General features: G+C 37.2%; 2 protein-coding genes across 2 annotated transcripts in view; one reads left to right on the plus strand and one right to left on the minus strand.

Annotated features, from left to right (window-relative positions):
* LOC141507179 (V-set domain-containing T-cell activation inhibitor 1-like) overlaps positions 1 to 6,834 on the plus strand; it is a 106,720-nt gene extending 99,886 nt beyond the window's left edge. The window contains exons 5-6 of the transcript XR_012474097.1: positions 4,288 to 4,442; positions 5,516 to 6,834. The gene's annotated coding sequence lies outside the window, so the exon portion shown is untranslated. The remainder of the gene's footprint in view (positions 1 to 4,287; positions 4,443 to 5,515) is intronic.
* FSTL1 (follistatin like 1) overlaps positions 1 to 13,507 on the minus strand; it is a 98,339-nt gene that overhangs the window by 12,372 nt on the left and 72,460 nt on the right. The window contains 3 exon segments of the mRNA XM_074214598.1: positions 8,244 to 8,374; positions 10,697 to 10,729; positions 11,817 to 11,946. Of these exon segments, the coding sequence (XP_074070699.1) occupies positions 8,244 to 8,374; positions 10,697 to 10,729; positions 11,817 to 11,946 (294 nt within the window).

Genomic DNA, 13,507 nt, shown 5'->3' on the forward strand with positions numbered 1-13,507 from the left:
TGTCTCTATGATGCTATGACAATGCCCAACTCCATCTCTGGACTCCACTGTGGTGCCTTAGGAAGAAGATTAAGCCACTTTTCCCTCTCTTTCCCCCCTCTAATTCTTCTTGATACTGTTTTATATTTTTATATAATATAATTTTTATATCATCTTTATTTTAAATATCATCTTCATTTTAAAATATATTGTTTTTCCCTTCTGTCTTTAGCCAGACTATGTAAGAATAAAAAGGAAAGAGAAAAAATAGCAATATATCAACCTTACCTAAGAGTATATTAAGATACTATTAAAAATGTTTATGGATATTCTTTTTATTTTTAGTTTTTGCTAGCCAAATGGGGTTAAGTTACTTGGCTCAAGGCCACACAGCTAGGTAATTATTAAGTGTCTGAGGCCGGATTTGAACTCAGGTACTCCTGACTCCAGGGCCAGTGCTCTATCCACTGTGCTACCTAGCCACCCCAAATACTCTTTAAAAATAAAAATAAAACTTATTTTCTAGTTACTACTCTCCCCTTCTTTCCCTCCCTCTTCCCAAAACCTTTTCTCAAAACAAATACAGCTAAACAAAACAAATCAGTATGATGGCCATGTCTGATGATATATGTCCCTTTCTTTACCCATAGCCCATCACCTTTCTGCTGACTGGAGAAAGGCATGCTTCATCAACTTTGCCTACTGAAGTCACAATTAAAAGCAAACTACTTGAACTGATATCTGGGCTCAGTGACTGACCCAGTTTTATCACACTCTCAAGACAAGTGTAATCCTCATCATGGCTTACTGTCCCAAGTCAAACAGATCTAGCCTAGTCATTGTCTCTCATTGGCCTTGGGAAGGAGGCTTCTGGTTAGAAAACTGAATAGGAAAAGTCTACGTAAATGAATGACCTTTAGGTCAGCAGCACAGAAGTACATCTGAACTGGTGTGTAAACTATGGGCTATCCTAGAGATCTGTCAGCATAAATCCCTGGGTGACCTATTTGCAATTCCAGATCCACTAAAATCTCTCCAGGAGGATAAGCAAGGGAGACACTTATGTTGTTACTTTCCTATGACACTAAACTGAAACCTTGACCAGCTGTCAACATTAGAGGTCATGGCACCATCTGGAAGAAGTGGGGGGATGAATTTCACTGCTCTGAATAAACTGCCGATTAGATGACTAGATCACAAAATCATAGATATGCAACTGGAAGGAAACTTACAAGTCAGCTAATGGAGGAGAAAACTAAGAGAGGCTCAAAAATTTGAAAGGACTTGCCCAAGATCACACAGGCAGTAAATGGCAGAGGTAGGGTTTGAACCCCTGCCTTGTAGCTCTAAGTTCATTGTTTTTTGCACTCTATCACATGATGTCTCAAAATAATTCTCTTGCTATAAAGCATAAATATATGAATATATAATAATATAGTACATTATACATATCACACATATTATGAATATATTATATAATGTATAAAGCATAAATAAATAAAACATATAATATATTAGATGTATTATACACATATTAGATATAAATGTTATATAGAATGCATTTATAGCATAAATAAAAATAAATAAAGCATATAAAGCCTAAAACTTCTTGCCTTCAACTATCATACTTGTTTCAGGACTGTGGATCAATTTTTATGGTCCATCTTACATAATGCCAAGGAATGAGAAATAATTAAAGTTCTAAAACATTATCTTTCCCCTTAAAATTTCCTCCCACCCACAATATTCCCTTTTACTGTAGACAGCAATAGCACCCTCCCTGTCCTTCTGGTCTCAAAACCTAGGAATTTTCCTGGATTCCTCACTACCTCTCATCCTCTTATATCTAATCTGTTGCCTTTCAATTTCATTTTTGGAACATCTCTTAAATATACTCTCTTCTTTCCTTTGGCACTATCATCTCTCTGACACAGATCTTCTTCCCCTCACAATGAATTATTGCAATAGTCTGTTGATAATCTGCCTGCTTCAAGTCTCTCCTCACTTCAATACATCCTCCTTTCAATCACTAAATTGATTTTTCTTGAAATGCAGGTCTGATCAAGTAATCCCCTTACTCTGTAAACTCTAATATTTTCCTTACTGCCTCCAGGATGAAATACCAAAGTTCCATTTGATGTTCAAAGCTCTTCATAACCTAGTCCCCATTATCTTCTCAATCTTTTTATACCTAAGTACCCAACAAGTACTCTTCCATTTAGTGACACTGGCCTCCTAATTGTTCCAGTAATAAGACACCCCATCTCTCATCTCCAAACATTTTTTCTGGTCATCCCTGGAAAGCTCTTTCTTCTCTGCTCTATTAACCTCCCTGGCTTCCTTAAAGTTCCAACTAAAACTCCATTTTCTACAGGAAACCTTCCATAAGTCTTCTTAATTACAGAACTTTCCTTCTTTTAGTTATTTCCTATTTGTCCTGTAAATATTTGCTTGCATGTTGTTTCCTTCAGATTGTAAGCTCCTTGGGGGGTAGGAACTCTCTTTTGCCTCTTATTATATCCTTAATACTTAGCAGAGGGTGTGGTAATGAAAAAAAGAAATGGTGCTTGCTTTCAAAGATCTTACATCCAACCTTTGCTTGAAGACATCAGAGAAAGGGATCATATATCCACATAAGCAATTCATCATACTTTTGAATAATCTTTTTGTCAATTTTAATTTCTCTTATTGCTAAAACTAGTATTAATGGACATATCAAATAGTAGGGATAAATAATAGATATTTCTGCTTTATCCCTAATCTTATTGGAAAGGACTTTATGTTATCCCATATAGCATAATGATATTATCAGTTCTAGCTTAATTTGATTAACTCCTGGGATGAGTCATTTAATATCTTAAGTCTGTTTCCCTCATTTCTCCAAAGGTGATAATAATACAGGTACTATCTCACAGAGTTGTTTTGATGAAAGTATTTTGTAAATTATGTTATTTTTTTGGGGCAATCATAATGTGGAAAAAGTGCTAGCCATGTAATTCAAAATATCCATGTTCTAGTCCTGGCTCTATCCCTTATTAGTTGTGATTATGGGAAAGTCATTTAAGGGTTTTGGGTTCCAAATTGCTCATTTGTCAAAATGTACTAATGACACTCTTACTGCACATCATCAGATGATGTATTTCAGAGCTGGGAGGATAGGAAACAACATGATGTAATAGAGAGAGTTCTGAAGTTTGAATCACTAAGCCTTAATTTGACACTTGGCTCTAGTAGTTACTTCCACTATGACTTTGAGCAGGTCATTTAATTTCTCTGAGCCTCAGTTTTCTCACCTATAAAATCAAGAGGTTGGATTAGATGATCTCTTAGATATCTTTCAGCTCAATACTTATGATCTTATGGATGTAATTCTCATAGCATAGAACTTTCTTGAACTATAATCTGGTGGGTAAGGACCTTAACACTAGGCATTGCCTAGGAATATAGCATTAGATGCCTAAAGATATTGATTTCTAGGTGAGTGTAAGTTGGAGAGTAATATATTTCCTCATTTGTAAAATAAACTGGAAGAGGAAATGGTAAACTACTCCAGTGTGTTTGCCAAGAAAACACCAAATGGGGTCATGGAGAGTCAGACACAATTATCATACAACAATAAATTTATAATCAAATCTCCTTGGTTGACCACTTGTTCCCATAAGCCTAAGTTCTATAGAATATAAGCTTTTTTGAAGGAAAAGACTGTTTCCTTTATACTCCAGTGATTGTCCCATAATAGACATTTACATGCTTATCGACGATTGATGAAATCTAGGAGCCTTCCTAGTCCCTGAGTCCATTCTGACCCCACCTAGACTCTAATCTGCTTTCTGGGGATATCTGAGTCCTTAAGAGAAGGGTATAGAGGAGATATGGATATGGAGCATAAAGAAGGAGTTTGGAAAGCCTGGATGACCTGACTCTTCCTTCAAAAACCTCTAAGCTTGTACTCAGTGCTCCCAGTTCAAGCCCAAGGATACTTCTTTGCTTCTATTTTCTGAGTTGTAAACAAAGGAGAAGGAATAAATATTTTCCAACTAGTCTCATAGAGTTATAGTGAGAAAAGATGTTTGTCAAGGGAGCCATTTTGGATGCTCCTGATGAATGTTCAGAAGAGAGCAGTCTCACCAGGCTAAGGAATACTCCAGGGAATTAGCTGGGGCCAGAGGGTAATGTAATGTAATATTAAGAAAACAGAGATAAGAAGCAAGAATCCAGGTACATACCCTTTAGGCTCTTAGTATGACTAATTATATATAGCTCATTTGTTTATAGAGATCTTTATGAATTTGCAATCTACCTTTTTAGTTCTTCCTGGATTTGGTTTGAACAATGGATGCTTAAACCCCAGTGACTGAAGGAAAAAAATGCAGTTATTGTCAAATCCTTCCTATTAAACATGCCAGGAAGTTGTGATTTCACTGATGCTCTTTCCCTTTGTTGTGAGCTGAGTGACTGAAAAGGTAAGGAGATGAGACATCTATCTTTATTTTTTAAATAGGTTTACACTGTCACTTTGAGCCACATGGATCTATCATGAACTAAAAGACCAGTGGATTGAGAGCCCCCATTCTTTTTTTTTCTTCTTTTTTATTTTGTTAATGTTATTTTACTTTTAAAAATACATTTCAATATTCATGTTTTATAAGGTTTTGAGTTTCACATTTTTCTACTTTCTTCCCTTCTGTCCCCTATTGTAGGTTATACATGTATAATCATGTTTAACATATTTCCATATTAGTCATGTTGTGAAATAACAATCAGAACTGAAGGGAAAAACATGAGAAAGAAAAAAAATAAAACAAGTTTTAAAAAAGTGAAAATAGAATGAGAGCCCCCAATCTTAAGCCAACATTGGTCTCAATGATAATAGTTTCCTTTTCGTTTGTTCTTAAGGCAATGGGGTTAAGTGACTTGGCCAAGGTTACACAGCTAGGTAATTATTAAATGCTTGAGGCTGGATATGAACTCAGGTCCTCCTGATTCCAGGACCTCTAGGACTCCAGTGCTCTATCTACTGTGCCACCTAGTTGCCCTGATGATAGTCTTTTAATTAGGTCAGCTGAGAATGGAGAATGAAGCCTTCCAGCATCTCCAGGTGGGGTTGCCAGAACTTTTGGTTCATGGGTCAAAAAACAAAATTTCTGTGATAGAAATGGGAGAAGACCTTTGAGCATAGATTTTTCTCTAGGGAACATTTTTAGATGAGGGCCTGTTGCAGTAGAGATTTGTGTGAGGGGTGGATGGAGGTGTTTGGATATGGGAGTGTGACACAGGTACCCAGTAATCAAATCTAATTGCAGGTATCTATAATACCTGAGACTTCATGTCACCAAAGGCCCATTATTAACACTACAAGGCCACAAACCTCTCCCTGTGGAGACTGCTATGGTAATCCCCGGTGTTGTAATTACCATAGCAGTGTCTATGTTCTAACAAACTCCTGTCAAGGGCAATTTATCTTGTCAAATGTCTTGTCCAAGTTTCCCCCATCTTCTATTTATGGCCCTATTCTTTGTTGTGTTTTCCCCACCAGGAATACTTCACCCTTAAAGGCTGTCTGAATACTGAGCAATGGAGTAAATACAGGCATATTTTTCTGGGGAGAGAATTGAGAAAGGAGTGATTTGAGCTCTATGGCTCACATGTTGTCCCTAGAAGTTTGAATTTTTAAGTCTGTTAAATAAAGTTGAACCAAAATCTTCCCAAAATGAAGACCTTTGTTTCATCACATTTTGACAATCTGCTTCTTCCTAAAGGGTTCCAAGAGATGCCAACTCCTGCAATAGCTCCTGGGTTTGGCTGTTCTTTAACAGCCTAAATCACCTAACCCTAGCTAGCCACACCCAGGGAAACCAGTCTGGATGCTCCAGTGACATAAACAGGGAAAGGGAACAAACAGTTATTACAAAAGAAGAAGAAAGATTTCCTGTCCGGAGACTGCCCTTGCTTTCCTTCCAAGGTCTCTTTATCAATGGGTTTTTGCCTAGCTTTGACCCCTGTTCTGTGGCTGGCTGCCCACATTGTGACCTCTGGCTACACGGCCTGGATTTAGAATTATGCCTTTAATTGACAGAGTCATTTCAACAAGAATGGGGTTAGAAACAAGTCAAGCCACAAATAGGAACTTGTTCACGCAGAGAAAGTAATACAAATGTGTCTCAAGTTTGGGGAATGGGGGGAGGTTGGCTAGGATGTCTTCCTGTGGTGAGGGGACAAGGACCTCAGGACTGGGAAGACCTGGTTAATTTATTCTTGCTAATTGGCAAATATTGTCACTTTAGTACTCAAAGCCCCAGTTGCTCAGTTCTAGTTATGGCTCTGGCTGCTAGGTCAGCCAAGCATTCAGTAGTCAGGGACCCTGTATGAATTGAAAAGACCAGGCAACTGTAAATAGAAACATACAGGAATGTTAAAAAAAAAAAAAGCTCAATCACAGAACCTGTCTCCTGATCCTGCTTCCTGTGGTCCAGGAGCTAATCCCAGCCCAAGTACTTCTGGTCATGTAGGTGAGAATAGAAAATTAGTGACACCTAACTGAGGTGGGGACTACAGGGAGAAAAAAAGGACCAGGAGCAGTTCCTGACAAGCAAATGCTGACAGGTAATGAATTATTTAAGTCTCATACCTTTTCTTTCTCCTCTTTCTATTTAGCATGTTTCAAGAGAGCACCTAGGAGCCTGCTGCTTAGCTCTGCCTCTTAAGTAACAGTCCTTTAGGCAATCTCTGAGGGATACCTAATTGTTATTCACTGAAGTTGTGTGTGTGAATCTAAGGGAGGATAATTGTCATTCACAGCTCTGAGTATCTGTGATGGTTTATCTTTGTGCATGTGTATTTATATTGGGGCATACCTCTGAGTGTATTGTAATGTAAATTCAAACGTAAGCAGTTATACTTGTGTGTTTACATTTCTTCATATCTATATGAGATTGTATTTCTGGGTCCATTTGTCTTTGTGATCTATGCCTAGGTATCTCTGTATTTTTTAGTTATATGTATATCTTTGTTAAGTATGTGACTCTATTCCCTGAGATCCCCTTTCCCTTCACATTGTTAGTACCTGACATTTATACTGTAGATAGCTTGTCTAGACTTTTTTTTTGAAGGCAGAATCTCCCTATCTCACCTAGTTGAGAGGTTACTCACAGGCCCAATCCCACTCTGATCATTCTAGAAGCTTTAACCTGTTCTAGTTCTCATGTGGCTCAGTTTTCCTGCTTTTAAGTAGCCTGGAAACCCTCACTGCCATGTTATACCATATTGGTAACAGATGGTGCAGATATGGAATCAGCTTAAGCTCAATGTGACTCAGCTCCTGAACTCAAGCAATCCATAAACCTCAGACTCCCCAGGAGTGAGGACCAAAGGGACAATGTTTTACAAGTTGTCACTGCAATTAGAAGGTGAACTGCCTAAGAGCTGGAACTATTTCTGCTTTTCTTTGTATCTCCAACCTTAATGGTGTAATGCCTGGCACAATTACTTCTTTTTTCTTTTCTTTTTTTTTTTAAGTTTTTTTTGCAAGGCAATGGAGTTAAGTGGCTTGCCCAAGGCCACATGGCTAGGTAATTATTAAGTGTCTGAGGTCGGATTTGAACCCAGGTACTCCTGATTCCAAGGCTGGTGCTTTATCCACTGTGCCACCTAGCCACCCCTCACAATTACTTCTTAATAAATGCTTGCTGACTTACAATTAATGAAATTGTGTCTTTTTATTATATATCAATATATTGTTGAGTGTGTCTCTCTCTATACTGGCATCTCTATGTATATCTGTAGATATGTGGATTTAAGGACTGAGTATGCTTATTAATTCAGGGAGGGGTGAAAGACTAACTTGTTTTCTTTTCCTAATTTATAGCAATTTCAAAAGCTTCATAGTTACAGCTATGCCCCAAAGCTATCAACTTCCAGATGTTCTAAAGATGTGGCCTTTCAACTCTTGAACCTTTCATCTAAGGGAAGTTAGAATGCAATATAGGTGCTTCAAATATATTGATTTCAAGATAAATAAACATTTAGTGAACTTGCCACATAGGTAGTACAGGTGATAGAGCACTGGGCTTAGAGTCAGGAAATCCCAAGTTCAAATTCTGCCTCAGACACTTACTGGATAAGTCACAACCCCTATTTGCCTCAGTTCCTCATATGTAAAATGGGGATATATTGAAGAAGGAAATGGCAAACCACTCCAGAATCTTTGCCAAAACCCCCAAAATGGGTCACAAAGAATCCAACTCAACAACAACAATATTTCTTACCTTAAAATATTTGTCTAAGATTTCACTGTAGTTGCTCCCCTTAGAAAACCAGCCATCAGGTATGATCTCAGCCTCGAGCCACTGGATGATGCGCCTCCGGAGCTCATCTCGGTCAGATTGATAGCAGACAACTATTGGTGAAAGATGATAAAAATGAAAGAAAGAAGAGGGGACACAGTGGAAAAATGCAGGAAGAGTCAGAAATAAGTAAAGAGAAAGAAAGATAGCATGCAACACAGGCAAAAGAAATAAATGCAATAGAGAAAAAAATAGTTAAAAGAACTTTCAATTTTGAGGCTTATAGTAACCAATGTTTTGATTACAAGATAAAAACATATTCTGGTAGGTCCATATTCATTTCATGTGTTATAGGTAGAAATTAACAAACAAAAATTAAAATTAAAAAAAAATGATCCTATCCTGGCCTAGTGCTGTTTTGAAGCAGCTCACAAATAAGATGTCACTGTTCACTATTACACCCACCTGATTCTGGGTCTTTAACAAGGCTTTTCTATCCCATCATACAGATCAGAGATGGGGAATCTTTTTCTCTGCTAAGGGTGATTTGGTTATTTATAACATTTGAGGACCATAAAAAGTTATGAACTTAAAAATTAGCCAGCTATATTTGATCAAAAATCTAATTCGGGGGCGGCTAGGTGGCACAGTAGATAGAGCATCAGCCTTGCAGTCAGGAGTACCTGAGTGCAAATCCAGCCTCAGACACTTAATAATTACCTAGCTGTGTGTCCTTGGGCAAGCCACTGAACCCCATTGCCTTGAAAAATCTTTTTTATTTTGGATTTTTTTCGGGGCAAATGGGGTTCAGTGGCTTGCCCAAGGCCACACAGCTAGGCAATTATTAAGTGTCTGAGACCAGATTTGAACCCAGGTATTCCTGACTCCAGGGCTGGTGCTTTATCCACTGAGCCACCTAGCTGCCCTGTCTTGAAAAATCTAAAAAAAAATCTATTTAATTCATCCCTAAAAAGTTCCTGGATTTAAAGAATTTGGAGTCCTGCCTGTAGTTGCTATAGTAACACTAGACCAAATGATGTAGGTCTTAATGTAACTTGCCCAATATAGAGTAATCATATTCTGCAAGTTTTTCATCCCTATCAACATTTACTTTTTGTTGTTTTTACTGTTGTTATTTAGTTGTTTTAGGAGTGTCTGACTCTCCATGACCCTATCTATCTGAGGTTTTCTTGACAAAGACACTGGAGTGATTTGCCATTTCCCTCTCATCTCATTTTATAGATAAGAAACTGAAGGAAACAGGTTATGTGACTTGCTAGTAACACAATAAATGTCTGAGGCAGGATTTAATTTAGGATTTCCTGACTCCAGACCCAGTAACCTATTCATTGCACCACCTAGCTACCCTAAATACCATTTGGAATTGCATTAACATAAACCACTGTTATGAGCTCAAGCTCATTGTTAAAATTTCTTTGGGAGCATTTACACCTCAGAAATTGGCAATATTGGAAAGCCACATATCAGAGTTTGATTTATTGTTTTGTTGATTGTCTAGATTTAAGAAAGTGTTAATAATGCAGAATAAACTTTATAATGTAGGTGCATATATTTTTTTAAATAGTCCGGTTGTTAAACATTTACTAGTTCACCTCTATTTTGTTTTATAAACATTGCTTGACTTTAGCAAAAGCACTCTTCACCAGACTGGAAATCTCATGATAGTAGCTTAATATTAACAACAACAAAACATAATAATAATAATAATAATAATAATAATAATAATAATAATAATAATAATAACAACTTGAAGCACTTTGAAGGTTTACAATTGTTTTACAATCATGATTTAATTAGAGCCCTGAATACATCAATAAACATGATTTAGGATAGCTAACAAAGACATATTCAGACTGAGGAAGTAGTGAATTGGAAAGATGGGATGAGGACAGTCCTAAAACATCCAAGAATAGAAAGTAATAGGAGAGAAAAGTGAATTTACAGCTCTAAATACCAACTGCATGACCTTGAGGTAAGTTGCTAAACCATTCTCAGTCTAAATTTTCCCATCTGTAAAGGGAAATTAGCATACTTGCTCTAATCACCTCATAGTTTTGTTGTAGGTGAGTTTTAAAGCACTATATACAAGGGTAATTTTCTTTAATGTAATAAATGTATGTATGATTTTAATATGTTGGTTCTCTGACTCCCTTGGGGGGATGACCTCAGAAAGACTCAATGGGCAAATGAAGGAGATAGGGGAAACTAAATTATAACTCCTTGGAAGTTTAAATCCTGCCCACATCAATACAGTCTACTGGTTCAATCTGGTGTGTAAAATGCAGGCTTGATCTTGGGATCAATACCTATTTCAATACTCCACTGAAGGCACTACTGATAATGACTCAGACCTGATATCAAGCACTAGGAAGTGGATCCTTGGATGTGGGTTGGTAGGAAAGACAGACACTCACCTGGGCTTGCAGATGGACTTGCTGGTTTCTTCTCTGCCAAAGGAAATGGAAAATAAGTGTGACTTGTCAAAGCAGAAAATGAAATTTCATTATCATGATTAGGCCCCAGCTGGGAGGCAGTTGAGATGTTTGCAAGCATTGTTAATATTTTTCTACCTTAAGTCAACCCAATCTCCTTCATTTCAACTAGACCAACTCCTGGAATTGAGTTAACTGTATTCACAGCATTTTATCACAGTGCTCAGGTCCTATTTAAGGGCTAGACTGAGCATCCAAGGCCCAGGACATCTGTTATATATTAGTGACAAGCTAGGAGTATGGGATGGGATCTAAGTCTTTTCACCTAAAGGGAGGTGGTTAAAGTATTAAAACCAAGGTATAGTACTGCCTGGTAACAAGATGGCAATGAATGTGCTGAAAGTGTCCCCAATTCCTCCAATCTTCATTCAGAAGCATCAATAGAGACAATTTTATAATAAAATATAGAAGTCAGGGTCAGAAAGACCTGAATTCCATGCCTGCCTCAAATATTTACCAGCTAAGTGACCATGGTGGGGTCACTTAATAATATCTTTGGATCTTTGCCTTTTCATCTGTAAATAAGAGAGCTGGACAAGAGTATGACCTAGTGTCTAGCTGGAGATAAAGTCTTAAGACATTAGAGAAGAATTTAACAGGCTGGAAGCAATGGTCAAAGGCTTAAATACTATTATAATCCCTAGGAGATTTAGGCAGGAGCTGAGAGAGACTGAGGGAGAACTGTAAAAAAGTTCAGTGGATATATTCTGTTTTACTTTTTCTCTCTTTTTAAAAATTTAGTATTTTATTTTTCTCCAGATAAATGTAAAAACAATTTTTTTATCATTCACTTTTAAAACTCTTGAGTTCTAAATTCCCTCACTTCCTTCTCTCCCATTCCCCTTCCCCCACTTCTTGAGAAGGCCAACAATTCAATCAATATAGGGTAAATATTTGAAGTCATGCAAAACATTTCTGTAATAGTAAGATACATTCTTTTTTTTTTTTTACTTCTGTTAATGTGCTCTATCACTCATATTCTTGACTCCTATTCAAGGCCACAGAGTTGGAGGCCACAGACTATGACATGAACACTCTTTACCTTTGCAGTGACCATCATGGTCCACCTGGATTTTGGATCCAGTTAGGCAGGCATCACGGTGCAGCTCACAGTGGTTGAGGTAAGTCTTCCCATTACTTCCACACACAGGCCTTTTGTGAGGTTTGCATTGCTGGAACAGACCCAAGAAAAGAATGTTCCTAAAGCATCTGACACAGGGACAAACCAGCTCATTCATGAGCTTTCCCTTCAGCATGGGTAAGGTTTCTTCTAGTACTATTGTGATGTGGTAGATTGAGCGCAGTTCTTAGAGTCAGGAAGATGGGTTCAATTTATTTCTGATGCTAGCTAAGTGTTCCTGGGCAAATCCCTTAACTTTCTGGAGTCTTGGTTTCCTGCTCTATGAAATGGGGATAAAAACATCTGTAGTTCCTATAGAGGGGCAACTAGATGGTACAGTGGATAGAGTACCAGGCCAGAAGTCAGGATGATTCACTTCCTGAGTTCAAATCTGGCCTCAGATGTATACTAGATGTAAGACCCCAGGCAAGTCACTTTATCCTGTTTGCCTCAGTTTCCTGATCTGTCAAATGAGCTAGAACAAGAAATGGCAAACCACTTCAGTAGCTTTGCCAAGAGAACCCCAAATGAGGTCATGAAGAGTTAGACATGTCTGAAAATGACTGAACAATACTTTTGTTTTTTACATGATTATTTCCTTGTCTTCCCAATTAGACTGTTAACTCCTTGACTGCAGGGTCCATCTTTTGCCTCTTTTTGTGTCCCTAGCAGTTAGTCCATTATCTGCACACGGAAGCACTTAAGAAATGTCTATTGATTTGATCGGGTAAGATGTTTGTGAAGAACTCTGCTATGTAAATGCAAGATATTATTACTAAGTCATGTAAGGACTACAAACCACAAGAGTAGAGGGAATACCATGTGCATGCAACCAAGAATACGAAAAGTATTATAATATATTTTTGAAAGAGCAGCTACCAGGTCAAAGGGTATGACAGCTTACTATCCAAAAGAACCGGCTGGCTGGATGTCTATGGTTACCAGCAATGTTTTAGAGTACCCACAGCTCTTCAGCCTTGAGTTTTTATCATTACAATTTGCTAATGCTAGTTTAATAGGCATACAGTGGCACGTTGGAGCTGTTTTAATTTGCATTTTGTAATTGTTAACAAGGGAAGGCATCTCCAATGAAATAATATAATTAGAGCTCTTTGGAAACCTTAAAGTAATCTATAAATGTCAGTTATTGTCATTATCATCATTATTCTACATGATCATTTGCTGATTTTTTCCTCATGTGTAAACTATTTATCTCTTTTGACCATTTATTAAATGGACTCTTGATACAGAGCATATGCATAAGTATACATGTGCATATACATATATATGTAACATTTTTGAAGACCAAGCTGTTAGTCATTTTTTGTTTTTACAATTTACTTCCTCCTAATCTGTTGGTTTCCCTGGGATATTTACTTTATTGCCTTTCATTATGCAAAAGTTTTATTTTTATTTTTAATAAAAAAGAATATCTACATCTTGTCCTGATGAAAGTGATCACTCCTCAATAGTCAAGAATCCATTTCTTTTACATATATATATATATATATATATATATATATATATATATGTTTATATTCTCTCCAATTTTATTTTGTAGTTTTGGTCAGTAGGTTGCTTTATTTTTATGTTTAGCACTAACTCATTTGAAA

This window comes from Macrotis lagotis, chromosome 1, assembly GCF_037893015.1.
Source record: "Macrotis lagotis isolate mMagLag1 chromosome 1, bilby.v1.9.chrom.fasta, whole genome shotgun sequence".
NCBI lineage: Eukaryota > Metazoa > Chordata > Mammalia > Peramelemorphia > Peramelidae > Macrotis > Macrotis lagotis.